At 43.3% G+C, this 15,741-nt stretch overlaps 3 protein-coding genes across 5 annotated transcripts; 2 read left to right on the top strand and 1 right to left on the bottom strand.

Annotated features, from left to right (window-relative positions):
- Positions 1 to 287: 287 nt before the first annotated feature.
- On the top strand, positions 288 to 2,128 carry trh (thyrotropin-releasing hormone). 3 transcript variants are annotated; one of them, XM_088290950.1, is made up of 3 exons: positions 288 to 428; positions 502 to 712; positions 1,149 to 2,128. In XM_088290950.1, exons 2-3 carry the CDS (start codon positions 520 to 522, stop codon positions 1,691 to 1,693), a joined length of 738 nt encoding a protein of 245 aa, XP_088147076.1. In that variant the 5' UTR covers positions 288 to 428; positions 502 to 519; the 3' UTR covers positions 1,694 to 2,128. The 3 variants fall into 3 exon arrangements, with proteins under 3 accessions (XP_088147076.1, XP_088147077.1, XP_088147078.1); XM_088290951.1 differs by having other exon boundaries at positions 317 to 404; XM_088290952.1 differs by having other exon boundaries at positions 332 to 404; positions 585 to 712.
- Positions 2,129 to 4,512: 2,384 nt separating this feature from the next.
- On the top strand, positions 4,513 to 14,063 carry rbsn (rabenosyn, RAB effector). Its single transcript, XM_088290689.1, has 12 exons — positions 4,513 to 4,672; positions 5,781 to 6,028; positions 7,105 to 7,239; positions 7,323 to 7,423; positions 7,498 to 7,543; positions 7,618 to 7,779; positions 8,492 to 8,736; positions 9,493 to 9,563; positions 9,678 to 9,764; positions 9,837 to 9,939; positions 10,460 to 10,564; positions 10,642 to 14,063. Exons 2-12 carry the CDS (start codon positions 5,860 to 5,862, stop codon positions 11,677 to 11,679), a joined length of 2,262 nt encoding a protein of 753 aa, XP_088146815.1. The 5' UTR covers positions 4,513 to 4,672; positions 5,781 to 5,859; the 3' UTR covers positions 11,680 to 14,063.
- On the bottom strand, positions 14,000 to 15,649 carry mrps25 (mitochondrial ribosomal protein S25). The gene is made up of 4 exons (XM_088290690.1): positions 15,382 to 15,649; positions 15,191 to 15,297; positions 14,783 to 14,870; positions 14,000 to 14,630 (listed from the first exon to the last, which is right to left on the bottom strand). Exons 1-4 carry the CDS (start codon positions 15,513 to 15,515, stop codon positions 14,441 to 14,443), a joined length of 519 nt encoding a protein of 172 aa, XP_088146816.1. The 5' UTR covers positions 15,516 to 15,649; the 3' UTR covers positions 14,000 to 14,440.
- Positions 15,650 to 15,741: the final 92 nt, after the last annotated feature.

The following is a 15,741-nucleotide window of genomic DNA, read 5'->3' as shown; positions in this document are numbered from 1 at the left end:
AGTGACATTTAAGCTCTAAACTCGCCCAATAATTGTCAAGGCTCTTTTGGGAATGTGTCCATTTATTTCAATGAGCACTGCAACAAATTGGGCACTGTTACATATGCTGTTGTCTAAATGACACCTCAGTTTGACTGCCTGATTTTTCAATCGCTACATTTGTCGATGCCCCCTTGAGGATGGACTCTTGCGCACAGCTTGATGACATCAATGGGGACCAACGGAGGATGCCGAAAGAAGAGTCTAGCGTGAATGTGACGTCAACACAGAGCATCCAGTATAAAAGACGAGACGCAATATTGTGCGCACCCACAAACTTGGCGAGCATCACCATTGGAGGCTGCGAGCAAACATAAACTACCAAATCACCACTGGCCACTGCAAGAGGACTGAGGTGAGGTCAGGTGAGCATCGTTTCCCTACAACAGGTAATTATCTGGACAGTAACATTTCTTCATATCCCCAGCGGAAGGTCTTTTTGTAAGGACTTGCTCCCAACAGGCTTCAAAGTGAGACACCATGAAGTTGACATGCCTGTTTTTCCTGGCTTCCGTCCTGGTCTGCAACTTGATGATGGAGTGCAGAGCACAGAGCATCTCTGCCGAGGAGGAGCCGGACCCGAGGACTATGGACGACCTCCTCCTACACAGAGCCGAGAGCCTACTGCTGCGCTCCATCCTGCGAAAGATGCAAGCGGAAGGCGACAATAGCGGTGAGCAAACCATAAAACACAAAATAGAATAGAATAGAATAGAATAAAGTATGCCTATTATAAAGAAATGTTGGGAAAATGGGATATGCTAAATAATTAAGAAGTGAAACAAATTGATTAAAATAGCTGTAAATGTGCATCGAATTCTAATTAAAACGGTACTTGCAACATGAGAATATTATACTTGGCTATAAAATAGCTGTAAATGTGCATCAACATGAGAATGTTGGCTATGTAGTCGACAGTTAAATTGTTTTGAAGATGGTTAAAGTATATCCATCTGCGATGATGCATATCTTTTACCATGCTTAACTTTTTCAGTTTTTAAATGACGCACAAAACGCGTAATTACGCATGACTATTTATATTCTACAAGCGTTTTTCGCCAGCCACGGAACAGCTTGGCCAATACGTAACTGCAATTTCCCTCCTCCAGGAGGATTCTCCTCTCAAGCAACGTGGGTGACAAAGCGGCAACATCCAGGCAAGAGGCACAGCCAGGATCTGGACGAAGAGAGTGACGCCGATGATGAAGAATATTCGGATGTTGAAAGGAGACAGCACCCGGGAAAGCGCTCCACGACCGGACAGCTTTCGGACCCTCCCCTGATAATCGTGCAGGGCGAACTTTCCAAGCGGCAGCACCCAGGCAAGCGCTACGTGGTGGTCACGCGGAGCCGGCGGCAGCACCCGGGGAAGCGGCAGCCGGACAAGGAGGACGAGGACGAGGAAGAGGAGGAGGAGGAGGAGGAAGAGGAGGATCATATTCCGGAGTTGCATAGGCGCCAGCACCCCGGCAAACGCTTTTGGGAGCGTCCAGGATTGGCCACAATCAGTCCTTGTGAAGACCTCTCGGACCCTGTGAGATGTGCCAAGACCAACCTCCTGCTCGACTTTTTAGACGACATCAGCGACGTGAAGCATGCCGAGGAGAAACGACAACACCCGGGCAAAAGGTTTGATCCAGAGGAGGGACAGTAGATTCATTTGTTCCATTTGCTGTACTGACAAATAAACGTTATGTAGCCTACATCACGATAACTAATGATTAAAATGAACTTTAAAAAACAAATCCACCACTTTACCTTTTGTGCTGCTTTTGTCTTTCGACAATTCCATCATATTGGTTTCCCAGGGGAACCCGTGTGTTTAAATGTATACGAGGACTATCTTGAGGAGTCAGTGGTGGGTGTGTGATTATTATTTGGCTTTTACTGCCATCACAATTGACAGAGACAGCAGCATATTAGCTGCTAATAGTTCATTGGGCCACTGAGACGCATCACCTGCATCGTGATGGATGCAGTGAAAGTGACGATAGCGGCCGCTTCGAAAGATATAGGCCAAGGACAAGACATCATTGATTGTTATTAATTTTGCATTCATGTCAATGATAATAAATATACCGCAAATATAGTTTGTCCGAGTTTATTTGAACTGCATTGACGAAGTGTTTTAAGTTGAACTTGAATTCGACATTTGCCATTCTTCTGTTAAAACAATACACACGTTGAATGAAGTGCATGCTGGTCAATGTTCCACAAACTGTCAGTCCTACTCAAAGTCATCTTACGGCATCAATCTTTGAGAGTGTTGCGTGCACACGTAGCTCGTGTCACCGTCACATAACGTCGTTTCACCTGAGCCTGGGAAACAGCGATATGCAAATGAGCCACCGGAGCGCAAAAACGACGCAAGTACCGCACGCACATGCTTCGTGTTGAGGAATGTACCGTCCAACCTTTCAAGATTTCACGTAGAACTTTTCCAAAAGAAATGAAAAGAAACAGACGTTTAATGAAAGTGATGACAACCATTGAATATGAAATGGAACTCTTTACAATGGGTGACATGGAAAATACAATCTGGTCAAAGCCACAATCGGTGAGCATCATTATTCAACCACGTGTGATTGACAGGTATTCCACCTGAAAAGGATTCTGTGTGAGCGTACTGCATGCCGCTTTTTTACATTCCAAAAATCTCATGACACACCACATGTTTATGGATATTTTCATTTCATCCAGGGCATTTTCTTCTCAGGGCTTTGCATCGATCGCAACTGGACTGCTCAGGTTCTTCGAAGACATAATGCCTTTCATCCGAGAAGGTTTCATCAGTTCATGCAACAAGGCTTGGGTAGTCTAAATTGGTGTGGAAAATTCTACTATTTAGACTCCAAGTCGAAAGTAGGCCCCATCGCCACGGATGATATAATTCTTCTGGAATGCAAAATGACCCACCAGGACACAACTCCAAACACAAATGTCCCAAACGCATGTATCATAAGTAGCATGTAGCTAACTCATTTTTGTCACGGGTCACATGATAGCCATGTTTCCTTTGGAGGGCCATGATGACTTTAAAGCCATGTAAATGTTTGATCTCATAATATTATCACATATACACAACAATTTAATACTACTTCTACAAAGAAGTTTTGAAATCAGAAGCCAGTAAACTGTTTCATTGTTTTTTAATTTATTGTAAATATCTCATATCTCACTGAAGACAATTTGCAAGAAACATAAAGTCGACATATATGATTTGATTTCGCAGATCACATAAAATGGTGTCTTGGGGCGTACCTGGTCCTCGGAAGTCGAATTTGACACATGTGGCATATAGAGTGAAATGCTGACGCTCGTGTCTCAATTATCATGAAATGTGGCTTTGTTAAATTCAAGGCTTTGCTATTATTCTGTAAGAATGGCAACAAGTGGATAAGCTGTTTCTTTGTAGCTTCTGCCATCTAGTGGACAGGCATTTAACTGCGCTCATCGTTTGTAGACTCCATCCATTCATCCATCGTCTGAACAACTTAAGTAGATAATCATTTTCGAGCAAATGAGTGAAATCGGATAATTTCATGTGTTAAGTGAAATAGGATATTTTGCTGTGCCACAACAAAATCTTTCTCATGGCACACCAAACTATGACGAATCACTTGCTCAGTATAACGAGGATAATAATGAAATTCATTTTCTACATTTTAGCCGAGTGGCAGCAATGATTTATCCTCACATCCTTTACACAGCATATAACATTTAAATGAACATTAAATATAGGTGTTGTGACTTTCAGGTAAGTTTTGGTTAATACATGCACGGAGAGTAATTATTATTTGAAAGTCGGGTTTTTATTTTGACGGCGTCAAAGTCCTGCTGGGCCAGGTCATATATTGGCATGTAAATCGGATGATCACACCAAAAAGAATGCATGCTTCTGATTCTCAATCTCAACCAGACAATGATGTGCCTCAGGAAATTATTCAATTAGGGTCGGAGTACAAATATAAATAATTTTTTTATTATCCGCAAACCGCAACCCACTTTTGGGTCAGGACCCGACAGTCGAGAATCATCGGTGTAAAATATGGGCCTTACCTCAGTTAAGTGTGGGAAACACTTATCTGCCATAAGCAACTGCAGGATCTATCACAGTTTTGTAGGTCATTCCAGAGTGAAGACTTGGAGAAAAAAACTTTAAACAACATTTTTGGAAAATGAACCATTGATTTGATTATTATTTTCATGAAAAATAAACCACATCATAATTTCATTCTTCCATGTCAATTATCAATGGCACAACTTTGATTAGATTTTGAAAAATCAATCATATATGTTGCTGTCCTCCGGGCATTGACTGAATGGCAAAGGCGATTAGAACTACTGTATTTGAAATGTACAATATTTGGGGAAATCTTTACAACAACTATTGTCTCGGAGCAAGTAAAACTGCTTCGGTATTCTACATAGATAAGACTTTAGGTAGGAGGACGAAAGAAACGTCATCCAAGCGTCACCTTGGTTGAAGTTTGGTCGGCGCTTGTTGTTTGTCCTTGATGGCTTTCCGTCCTGACCTCCTGACCCGTTTTGTCACATGACCAAGCAGGCTGAAGGCTCGCTCCAGGCCAGCTGATGTTGTCCAGCTGTCAAAGACTTCTTGTCTGCTGAAAATGTAAGTAAGAAGCAATGCGTGGTTTACCAAGACTGGTTTGGTTGTGAGGCGACGACGTCGTTTGTTTTTTCTTCTGTGACGGCCAGAAGCGAAGATCGCAAGAGTCGCGGTTAGCATCGCCAAGCTAACGTTGCTGCAGTCAGACACTCGACCAACATCGCCAACATTTCAACTAAATCTTAAAGCACCCATTATCTCTTAACTTTGGTCAACCCTGGTTTGGTTGCAATTGAGTGAAATCAATATCCGACGGGCTTAGTTTCGCAGCGGGCTTGCTTCCAGGAGAAATGTTAGAATAATTTGCAAAATGGTTTCACCCTAAAATAAATTATTTAGCCTTTAAAAACACGATATAACCTTCCCAGTCACACTGCGGTCACTGTGATTGTTTGGGAAACTAACAAATACAGATATATTTTTTTTAATTTCGCAAATGAGGTGCAATTGTATTTCATTGAAACAAAAATAAAAGCTGTGATCCAAGGCATGGTTTTCGTCCAAGACAGTTTTTGGAAACGAGCACGGACGTAAAGAGAATCAAACCCGAGAACTTCGCCAGAAAGATTAATTTCATCAAGACAACTACTGCACTAATTATCACTGTAGCAGTGTTACATCATGTCAATGGGTTTAAATCAACCTCAGGCAATTGCCAGAAGTCAGCAACAAGTCTTCAACAAGGGCATGTAATACTACGGGCTATAAACGGTCAGTGATCACTGGATCAAAACCACGCCTGCATTTCCAAATGCAATTTGGCTGTCATTTCCATACAGGTTGACCACCAATTGTGACGGATGTCCACAAATTGTCGCGTCTGTACCATATTAGGGGAAATTGTAGTGGTACCTCCGTACACATAGTACAAGCGTCTCATAGATTCCTACTCACCTTCGACTAAGTCAGTCATGTTTTTTTCAAGCAAAAATGTCAATGCTGTGCAGCCATCGTTCAGAAAAATTGAAAGATGTGATCCAGTGTGTTGAACCTATGTGGTGGCCACTGAATCAAAGGATGCTAACATCTAGCTGTGAAATGGATAACACAACATAGCCAATGGAAGAAAAACAAATCTACACACTGACTTGTCTTTTTGCTTGAACGTTAGGCTGAAGGAGGAGAAAACATGGCCCACTTTCCTCTTGCCGGTGGCGTGACACAAGGATCGGAGAGGGATCCCTTCAGTCATGGCTGCTAGCTACTATCCGAGCCCTTTTGAGGAGGCAGCGGGCGAGGTGAAGGAGGGCTTCCTTTGCCCGCTATGCCTCAAAGACCTGCAGTCCTTCTACCAACTTCAAGAGCACTACGAAGACGAGCATTCTGGGGAGGAGCGCCACGTTAGAGGACAACTGAAAAGTAGGTCAGGAGGTTGACATCAATCAATTCCGCGTGGACGCACGTATTGTGATTGGCATGTCTGCCTCACATTCGAGAAGTTCTGGGTTCAAGTTTCGGCCCAGCCCCCTGTGTGGAGTTAATCCACCAACTGAATATGACATAAAATTAATAAAAACACATTTTCCTTTTTGAAAGTTAGATTATGTACAATATATCGAGGTGTCACTGTGTGTTTAGCATATCCGCCTCACAGTTCTCAAGTTGGGGGCTCACATTCAAAATCTGGGTTTCCTGTGTGAACCTTTCATGTTGTCCTCATGCTCAAGTGGCTTTTCTCTGAGCACATTAAAAAAAAACTCGAAATTGTTCTGGAGCTGTGAATTTGATTGTGAATGGTTGGATTTTACATTTGTCCCTCGATTGGCGGAAATCAATCCAGTGTGTATGCCTAACGTCAGATGAGATAGGCTGCAGCACTTAAGGGAGGGTGACCACGATAGAAAATGGATGGTTGAACAATATATCAGCTACGCACCTATTTAAGGGGATAAATGAATAGGGAAAAAAAGCATTTGGATAAAACATGCTTTGGAAAAAATGGCTTACAAGCTTGTGCAGTACAAATTTTTTTTATGCGTTGTATTTTGTAATTATGACATTTCTGGAAAATAAATCTCACCTGTTGCTGAACCTAACCCTAATTCCGAATTATTTCTAAATAGATTACTTTATATCCTATTGTTTTGTATTTTGAAAACTGCGTGTGTGTCAGAGAAAAAAGGGAAGATTTGGAATTGGCGCAAAAAATAATCTATAAAAGTTTTCTCTGATTATAAAAAAAAAAAAAAAAAAGAATGGAAAAAATGCTAAAAATGTGTTGACCATCATTATAGAAAAGAGCATCTTAAACCAGCTCTTCTCAAAGTTGTCCTCTGTTGAGTGTGAGTGAGTGTTTGTCTGTGCGTTGCAATTGGCTGGCGACCAGTCTAGGATGTACCCCGCTTTGAGCCGAATGAGAATGAGCGCCATAGGAAATAGATGGCTCATTCCTCCTGGAAGTTGTAGGAGGTTAACAAATGTCTGCACGTGTGTAGGTCTGGTCCAGAAAGCAAAGAAAGCCAAAGATAAACTGTTGAAGAGGGATGGAGATGACAGAGGGGACGCTGGCAGTTATGAGTCCTTCTACTATGGTGGAGTGGACCCGTACATGTGGGAGCCTCAAGAGCTGGGTGAGGCTGCAAAAGTAGTGAAAGTGTGAGCTGACCGCTATCGATGGAAAATCTGTAGCGACATACCTAACTTTGTCTTGCAGGAGCAACCAGAAGTCACCTGGACTTGTTTAAGAAGCAGCGCGCCGCCAGGATCGATCACTACGTCATCGAGGTTAACAAGCTCATCATCAGGCTGGAAAAGGTGCGCTTGCTCATCGCAAAGCACTTCTTAACACTTTCGTTGTCATTGCCACTGATTAAGACATGTCCTTTCAGCTGACATCTTTTGACAGGACCAATTCGGACACGGCGAAAATCCGAGGTTTGTGCAAAACGGTGAGCTTGTTGTGCGTGGGAATGTTTGTGCTGCGTCACTTCAAGTATCGTCCTTTCCAGCCATTGAGAAGTCGGTTGTGTCCTGGGTGAACGACTCGGATGTCCCTTTCTGTCCCGACTGCGGAAGCAAGTTTAACATTCGGAACCGGCGGCACCACTGTCGTCTCTGCGGCTCCATCATGTGCAGGAAGTGCATGGACTTTGTCCCCCTGCCTCTTGCCCGTATGTATGAATGCCAACGTCCCACTGACACAACATAAACAATTAGTCGCTTCATTAGGTACATCTTCAGTGGCTTACGACTGCTCTGCTTGGGGGGTTTTTCTCATGTTTGGCACGAGTAGCTTGAAATTGAGCTTTTATGTACTTTGGAATGAGTGAGCATTGTGGTCGTCGACAGATGAGCAATTCGATGTATGCCATACGTTTATTAAGGTTGGTCTCGAATTGCATTGGATCACACTGAGGCCTTTCTAATATTTGGAGCCTTGTAGGAAGTTAAATGAAATAACCAAAGCAGTGCAGTTGTACACCGCTGCAGACTACAAACATGTTTTTGATTTGTAACTCTTGAATTGCATTTCATCCTGGGTTACAAAGTCATAAAACAACCACATTTCATGAAGATTTTTTTTTCTGGGTGTCAAAGAAGTGCTTGTTCCAGTATGCCTTTTGACACTTCACTTTCAACTACACTGATAAAATCTGCCTGTTTTTGCTCAATTCTGTCTTTGCCCAGAGCCAGCCTTTAGTAAATTCTTAGTTGGTTACTATTAATTTACATGGAAAGTTTCCAACGTTGACAATTTCCCCAATGTTGCAAGCCTAATCTCATCAGATTGAGCATTAAGGATGTATACAGTGCAATTATGTCTTTTTTTTTCTCTCTCACTCTCGCTCTCTCGCTCTCCCTCATGTATTTTTGAACTGACAGAAAAGCTCATTAATGGGACTCGTGAGGCTCTGTGTGTCCCCGGGGGCCGCAGCCAGTGCCAGTCTCCAAGCGGGATGGGCTCCAGGCGAGGCAGCCTAAGCAGCCTGAGCAGCGTCACGTCCTTGCTGGACGACAAGGATGACGAGAAGATTCGCTGCTGCTGTCACTGTATGGAAACGCTGTTGAAGAGGCAGCACAAGTTGGATGAGAAAGACTTTGTGCCTGATATCGTCAAGCTTTACGAGGTTAGTCCGAACATTGCTTCTCAAACTGGGGTTCGTGAGCTGCAAAATAATTTGCAGTAAATATGGTTGCATCATTGTTGATGAAACAAATATAACAAGACTTTCCCATAGTAGTAATTGTTTTGACATATTTCATAAGACGACGACCCCTCATTTATGGATTTTTTTTTTTTTAGGCTGATTATGATATTTGGCGGAAAAAATTTTCAGATAACTAATCAGCTGATGAATGTTACAAATATTGTTAATTGATTTTACTTAATTACGTGCAAAAACATTAAAAAAAACACTGACTGATGAATTTATCTTTAGATTGAGGCCACAGATGTATGTAGTAGTATATAAGATGACCAAAATTTAATTTCTGCACCTTCTGATGCTCTTTAACTTTCAATTATATTTCTTCCACTCCATTCTTTTTTTTTTTTTTTGCCATGAAGTGATGGTTGAGGAACCAAACTAAAAACGCTTTACTCGCGTGTCAAAACGTGACATCATCATTGACAGTGTTGTTACCTTAAAGACAAAATCCACTCAAAAATGTTCTTTACAATGCAACCCCACTTGTCTAAAGATTGTTTTCTTATTAATATAGCATTTGTGGAATATAATTTAAGAAATAAAAAAAAATCCACACTTTTTATCCACCTCAAGGGATGGACGTTCAGGTTATGAGAGGGCCACTTGAGCAAAAATTTGAGAATCCCTGTTCTTCTTGTGTCCTCCCTATCATGCTACTTGTTGTCTTCCTGTCAGAGGCTGAGGATGTGCATGGAGAAGGTGGATGAGAAGGCCCCAGAATACATCCGAATGGCCGAGTCACTCAAGTAAGTACCATTGAGGCACATTTTCCTTTCAGCAGATGCTCATCAAACGTGACTACGGTACGATGCGATGCGATCTAACCTTGCCATGACTGAATAGCGACTGTTCTTTTGTAGCGCCGGAGAGACGACATACAATCTTGAGACTGCGGGGGGACTTCGACTGGAAGTACAAAAATACTACGAATTAATTGATGCGCTGAGGTAAGCGCCTGTCATCCATTTGAAAATGGAAGTCCTCTTAAATGCCAGCATGAACTTGTCCTCTTTCCTCAGCAAGAAGATTCTGACTTTGGGAATAAAAGACGAGCCGCAGCCGCATCCAAAGGTGCTGCAGCTGCAGAGGATGGTGCGCTATACGGCCACGCTTTTTGTCCAGGTGAATGCGAGACCCGAAGCTGTTCACATAATGCCACTAGAATGAAAATGTTCCTTATTTTCAAGGGAGAATAAAATATTAATTTTTAAAAGAAAAAAAGTTGCCGCATATGAGATTTTTTTTATTTGTCGAGATAGTTGTATTTTCCATTGTGAAGTTGTTATATATATATATATATATATATATATATATATATATATTCTTTGAGAAAAAACTGCTCACTTTGTTCTCAGAATTAAAACAGAATGGCTTTAATGATCCAGAGAAATCAGATTTTATGTGATCATGTCACAATCTTATCAGAGCTTTTATTTGACTCGAATCAAAGCTATTGAGGAGCATTTGCTTTATTGGCCGATCCCCTTATGATGGGATGGACGTTTTGAAATAATGATACATAAGAATTGATCATAAATGATTTTATAGATTCCAGTTTGAGAAATCTCTGCTATAAACAAGACTCTTAAATTTAGCGAGATTAGTCCAGAAAATTCAGCAATGTCTGTCGTCTCGGTTGTAGGAGAAGCTGCTCGGTCTCATGTCCTTACCAACCAAGCAGAAATATGAAGAGCTGAAAGAAAAGAGAAAACAAGAACAAGAGAAGAGACTCCAACAAGAGAGACTGGTGAGACGCCGGGAACACTAGTCTTTGTTTATTAAAAAGTACAATTAATATTGCTTTTGTATTTTCCTGCTTCACAGGCAGCCCAGGAGGCCCTGAAGAGAAGGCAGGAGACCGAGAAAAACCGTCCGCCTGCCAACATCAACGGAGAGCTGCCGCAGGCCCCCCGAGTGCCCCGCGTGACCAAAGTCGGGGGCTGGTTGCCCTCCTCTGACCCAGGCCACGCACACAGCGCGCAGGAGGACCCCCTCCTGCAGCAGATCAAAAACATCCGCTCATTTCTCCGTCAGGCACGCGAGGCACATAAAGCGGACGAGGTGGCCATGCTGGAGGAGAACTTGCGCCAGCTGCAGGACGAATACGACCAGCAACAGACCAGCCTGGCCATCGCGCTCTCGCAGAAGCTGGCTAACGAGGAGAACTTGCAGCAGGGCGAGCTGCGCCGTCTGGAGGCCTGGGAGAGGGAGGAGAGCCAGCGTACGGGTCCCGCTCGTCCGGCCTTAGCCTGCGAGGCCCCTTTAGATCTCGCCATTCCCGGCAGCAGCTCTCTGGATTTAAGGGCAAAAGATGAAAGTTCTGTTGCGAAGCAGACTGAGGAGTCTCCTCCAAGGCTACGGAGCTTAGGTGGCCAGGTTACACCCCCGAGCGGAGACGGACAGAACAACCCTTTCCATGAAGAGAGCTCAACTCCCATTGAAGAGGATCCGTCCAATCCCTTCTGTGAGGACATTAAGAGGGAGCACAGGAAAGTGACCAACGGAAAAAAAGAATACAACCCTTTTGACGAGGAGGAGGACAACACGCAGGCTGACCATGTTCCCGGAAACCCTTTTGACGAGGAGGAGGGGGACGAAGGAGACAAATACGCAGACAGCGGCAGCCCCTTTGCAGACGACTCCAATCCTGGCTCCTCCACCAATCCCTTCGACTGCGACGACACCACCAACGATGACGTGGACTTGATAGAGGAAGAGCTGCTGCTGCAGCAGATCGACAATATCAGGGCCTACATCTTCGACGCCAAGCTCAGCGGTCGGCCGGACGAAGTAGAGCTTCTGTCGGAGAACCTGCGAGAGCTCCAGCGCACCCTACAGGAGCAGAAGAGAGGCAAGCGTTGAAGCGGCCACCCTCGCCAAAGCCGGCGGTTGCTTTGGGGTGAGGGAAGGGCTGCTAGTGTTCAAATGCCAGATCTTTGACATCCAACTTAAGCTCCAACGTATGTACCATTACACTCTTTGTCCTCACCAATAAGATAATTCATCACACTAGTAGAGTGACTAGGTCTTAGTCTACTGTGTGACTTTTCCACACACTTGAAAGACAATTCTGGCATTCTAGTTGGACAACATGCTAGTAGTGAGGCAAAACTGTGCACTCGTGAAGAACTGCATGCTACTAGCACTACTAATAAACAAACAATTACTAGTAGTACGAGTTTGTTTCCAACTAGTAACTAATGTATATGTCGTTGTCCTAAGTGTGCAGAAATGTCATAGCGGCAACGTTACTAATAAAACAATTCAGAATCATAAATTCTAGTCGTGAACTGAGTTGCATTACCGATGAGGACAATGAGTGTACAAATGCATGGACTGTAAGCTTGATATCGTCAAGGTTACGGAATAGACGCAGCCTGTGACGGCTTTGCTTGGCCCGACAGATGTGTCAACCGCTCTCCTTGCTATTCAGCTTCAGGTCGTACTTGTAAGCCGAACGTGGCAGTTGTAGTTCCAGAAACATGACTAAGAAGAGACAGTGGTTCTACTAGTGCGCGCACGTCTTACAAGTGCAGAAAAAGCGTGCACAACAAGGATGTGGACGTAAATGCTCTGGGCGCTCCAGATGATCAACCACTAGCCAAGTCTTGTGGCTCCTCCTTCGTCAGGCCACTTTTGTTCATAGACGACGCCTCGATGTTCCCCTCATTTGCACAGTTGAAGAGCACAGTTTGAAGGAGGACAAGAATGTTTGCCCGCATACCAAGAATCCATTACGTACATCTACTCACCGCCACGTCTTCTCTGTTCAGTCACAGATAAGAAACGCAGGACGACGCATTCTTGCGAAAAGCAAGTCGCTCGTTAATTTCTGATACTTTGAAGCAGGCATCATCAAACTGATTTGATATTTGAGCAAATGAAACATCCACCAGCGTGGGATTCGCTCTGCAATTTGAGAGCCGTGGCTCCTCATTTTAACTGTAAAACAGCGACCGGTTGATATTTGGATCCTTTACTGTGCTGATGTTCATCCAAATGAGTATTCTTGCTTTCAGACACGTGGCTTAAAGATGATGGGGGCGGTCAATATCACTATAACGTGCCTTTGGTGTCCTCTTCACAATCTGTAATCCCTGAGCCGCCATATTTTTGCACATATGCCAGTCAGATAAATGTAATTTTTTTTTCATTGGATGTACAGGACCGTACGTCAATTTGACATGCACCTCATGCTGCTGTGTTTCCTTACGAGTGTGTGTAAGGAGGAGTGAAATGATTCTCAAGACAAAAAATAAGTTTTACGAGTAAAACTAGTCCTTTCCAAGGACATGACCACAACAAAGCGTTGGGATCGTATTCGGCGACCCTTTAGGCACAGGAAGACCTGCTCTACCAACCGACCCACAGCCACCCCCGGTATACAAAACTAATTTCGCTCAAAGAAGTCATTTAAATGATGTATTTTATTAGGAGCGTTTTAAGCATTTAGTGTATTTGGCCCTTTATTTATAGTGTAACCGCCCCTTTAAGAAGTCCTTGGATCATTTTAGTGACATTAGAATCAGCATTTTGTCTTTGGTAGAGGTGCAAATGGTGACCAGTTGCAGAATAAATATTTGCACGTACGTTTTTGGTATTTTCATCAAGTGTAGTTCGAGGTTGTCAAAATTAACGTATTTACTTCATCGTGACAATGAAATAGACAAAGCAAATGTTTTGTCAAACAGTACACTGCTTGCAATGTAAAGGTCCACCACATGTTCATAAAATGTGAACATGAACCCAAAATGGCCACGTGTTGGCAAACTTGCATATTTGGATCTTTAGATCCATTGTCAACTCTTATTTTCTAAATAAAACAAATTACAAAGCACCAGCTCTTGACCAATATGCATAGCATGAATTGAATACAATGAATATGAGGTTAAATTGAAATGAAGTCTCAAAGGCACCTTATGCTAATATTGACTCGTGGGCGGAAAGATGTATTAACGTCTCGCTGTGTATTTTTGTTCGGACTGTGATGATCAGTTGTGACGTCCCTCCAGCTCAGCATCGCCGCACGTGAACACTTGCTGCTTTGCACATCTGCTGCATGCACGCAAAATGAGTATTGGCACTCATCGTCACTAAATGTTTTATAGCCGTGCAAATAACTTTCAGAGCGCTTCATGTGTTAACATTTGTGTAGGATTTTACCAATTGGTTTACTGCAGAATGACAATGTTTTGGACTGTTTATTAACAAGCGAGCACAAGTAAACAAGATAAATGGTGATTTCATTTTTGTGTGTGAACATTGTGTCTGCTTCGTTGAATGGGGTGTGTCCGAAAAATTCCAGAACTGGTGTCACAAAAGATGCATTTCAAATCCAAAGTATGGCCAGCTAGGCTGTCTCAACCAAGCCAACTTCTTTGTAGACGTGCTGCTTGCTTGTCCGGTCATGGAACATAGAAGGGGAAAACAAGATTGATTTTAGATTTGAAAGATATCTCTGGTGACACACCTTGGATTCTCAATCTCCAGGAAGTCTTGTTTTGATGACACAGCAAGAACAAGGGCCAGACGTCCTCGCAACTTTCTGAATTCTTAAATGGCAAGCGTTCCCGGCCAAAACTCCTCACACATTTGCAACAAGGAAAAGTCTGTTCTCAGCCGTTCACTCCTGTGCCGCTTTCATCTGGGCACGATATTTGCCCGTCATCTCTTTGGGTAGCGGCGTGGTGCCAGGACACGGCACCTGACCGTCCACCTCACATATGCACTCCCGCAGACAGTACTTTTTGGGGCCAAAGTTGGCAGGGTTGGAGGCTTGCATTCTAGCTTTATCTTCTTCCTCCAACACCGTCCTGGGGGCAAACAAGTCATGGTAATTTGTGGAGCCTTTCATCACAAAAAGATAAGTGCACGCACATGACAATTGACCTCCAACAAGGGGGCCACGCACCTCCAGAGGAACGTGTTGTCAACATCTCTTTGATATTGCTTGAGTTTTACTTACTGAGATTTTCCCAAAATGGTCCTGACATGTTTCGCAATGTCCTTGTGGTCCTTGCCTTCCACATCCACCAGCACCTGTTCGCCGTCATCTAGACAAAAGACACCAATCAGGTCGGCTTTCGTAGAAAATAGAGCCATGTTTCCCAACATCTGTGCCGTAAAAGATCGACACTTGGCTCCAATTTGTTTCACATTTATTCACCAGAATTTTGACCTTTGCCAGCTACGTGCAGTACAAGACAACAATGATTTGGTTTTTCACTGGAGACCAAAACAAATCTGAGCATCGTTTTGTGACATTTTGGGATGGTGGTGAGCTACAAGATTTTTGCTAAGGTCAATAAGAACGTTACTGGTTGGGAAAGAGAAATGCAGTACTATCTTTCAGACATTAGACAGGACTACAAACCCAAGTAAAATCTCAAGAAGGGCGACGGCGTCATATTTTTGAACATCATTATTTGGACCCACGGATTTTTGTACTGAATCTGAGGAATATTGAAGAACACGAATTTCCTGCGAAGCAACAAAAAAGAGATATAGATATCGACATGTTTTAAATAAACTGCGCGTTTCTTAGCGTGTTGTGGGATCGCTGACCTTGCTCCGTCGCTGAGCTCTCCGCTCGTGTTGTAATTGACAGTCATAATCTTCACTCGATTTTTGAAGATGATGTCGCCTTTCTGGAGATACTGCAACGTCCTCCTAATGGGGAATCTTCCTTTCATAGGCATTTCAACACCCGTATTAGCAACAAATTACCATTTGAAATTGTCTTATCAACGATGTGTCGCACGAGTAAATCGGCGCGTTTTGATGACGTAATCGTGCACTGGAGTTGGAGAGGCGTGGAGAGTGAGCATCTGAAACCTTTCCCGTAAACTCTGATCCAATTAAAGTTGGCTCTTGTTGAAGTAAAAACCCGAAAAAGAAGTCACTTGTGGAACTTAACCACCATCT

The sequence above is a fragment of the Idiotropiscis lumnitzeri genome, chromosome 3 (assembly GCF_059441095.1).
Source record: "Idiotropiscis lumnitzeri isolate Australia: NSW breed Sydney's pygmy pipehorse chromosome 3, RoL_Ilum_1.0, whole genome shotgun sequence".
Taxonomy (NCBI): Eukaryota; Metazoa; Chordata; class Actinopteri; order Syngnathiformes; family Syngnathidae; genus Idiotropiscis; species Idiotropiscis lumnitzeri.
The sequence above is the reverse complement of the archived record's forward strand: the minus strand, read 5'-3'. Positions and strand labels throughout refer to the sequence as shown.

Excerpts from the sequence above, each read along its gene's own strand:
- trh (XM_088290950.1), top strand. The coding sequence starts at position 520 with ATGAAGTTGACATGCCTGTTTTTCCTGGCTTCCGTCCTGGTCTGCAAC. Across the intron at positions 713-1,148 it reads AGCGGAAGGCGACAATAGCG|GAGGATTCTCCTCTCAAGCA; the intron begins GTGAGCAAACCA and ends TCCCTCCTCCAG.
- rbsn (XM_088290689.1), top strand. The coding sequence starts at position 5,860 with ATGGCTGCTAGCTACTATCCGAGCCCTTTTGAGGAGGCAGCGGGCGAG. Across the intron at positions 6,029-7,104 it reads CGTTAGAGGACAACTGAAAA|GTCTGGTCCAGAAAGCAAAG; the intron begins GTAGGTCAGGAG and ends GCACGTGTGTAG. Across the intron at positions 7,544-7,617 it reads GGACACGGCGAAAATCCGAG|CCATTGAGAAGTCGGTTGTG; the intron begins GTTTGTGCAAAA and ends CGTCCTTTCCAG.
- mrps25 (XM_088290690.1), bottom strand. The coding sequence starts at position 15,515 with ATGCCTATGAAAGGAAGATTCCCCATTAGGAGGACGTTGCAGTATCTC. Across the intron at positions 15,298-15,381 it reads GAGCTCAGCGACGGAGCAAG|GAAATTCGTGTTCTTCAATA; the intron begins GTCAGCGATCCC and ends GTTGCTTCGCAG. Across the intron at positions 14,871-15,190 it reads CTTCTTGAGATTTTACTTGG|ATGACGGCGAACAGGTGCTG; the intron begins GTTTGTAGTCCT and ends TCTTTTGTCTAG.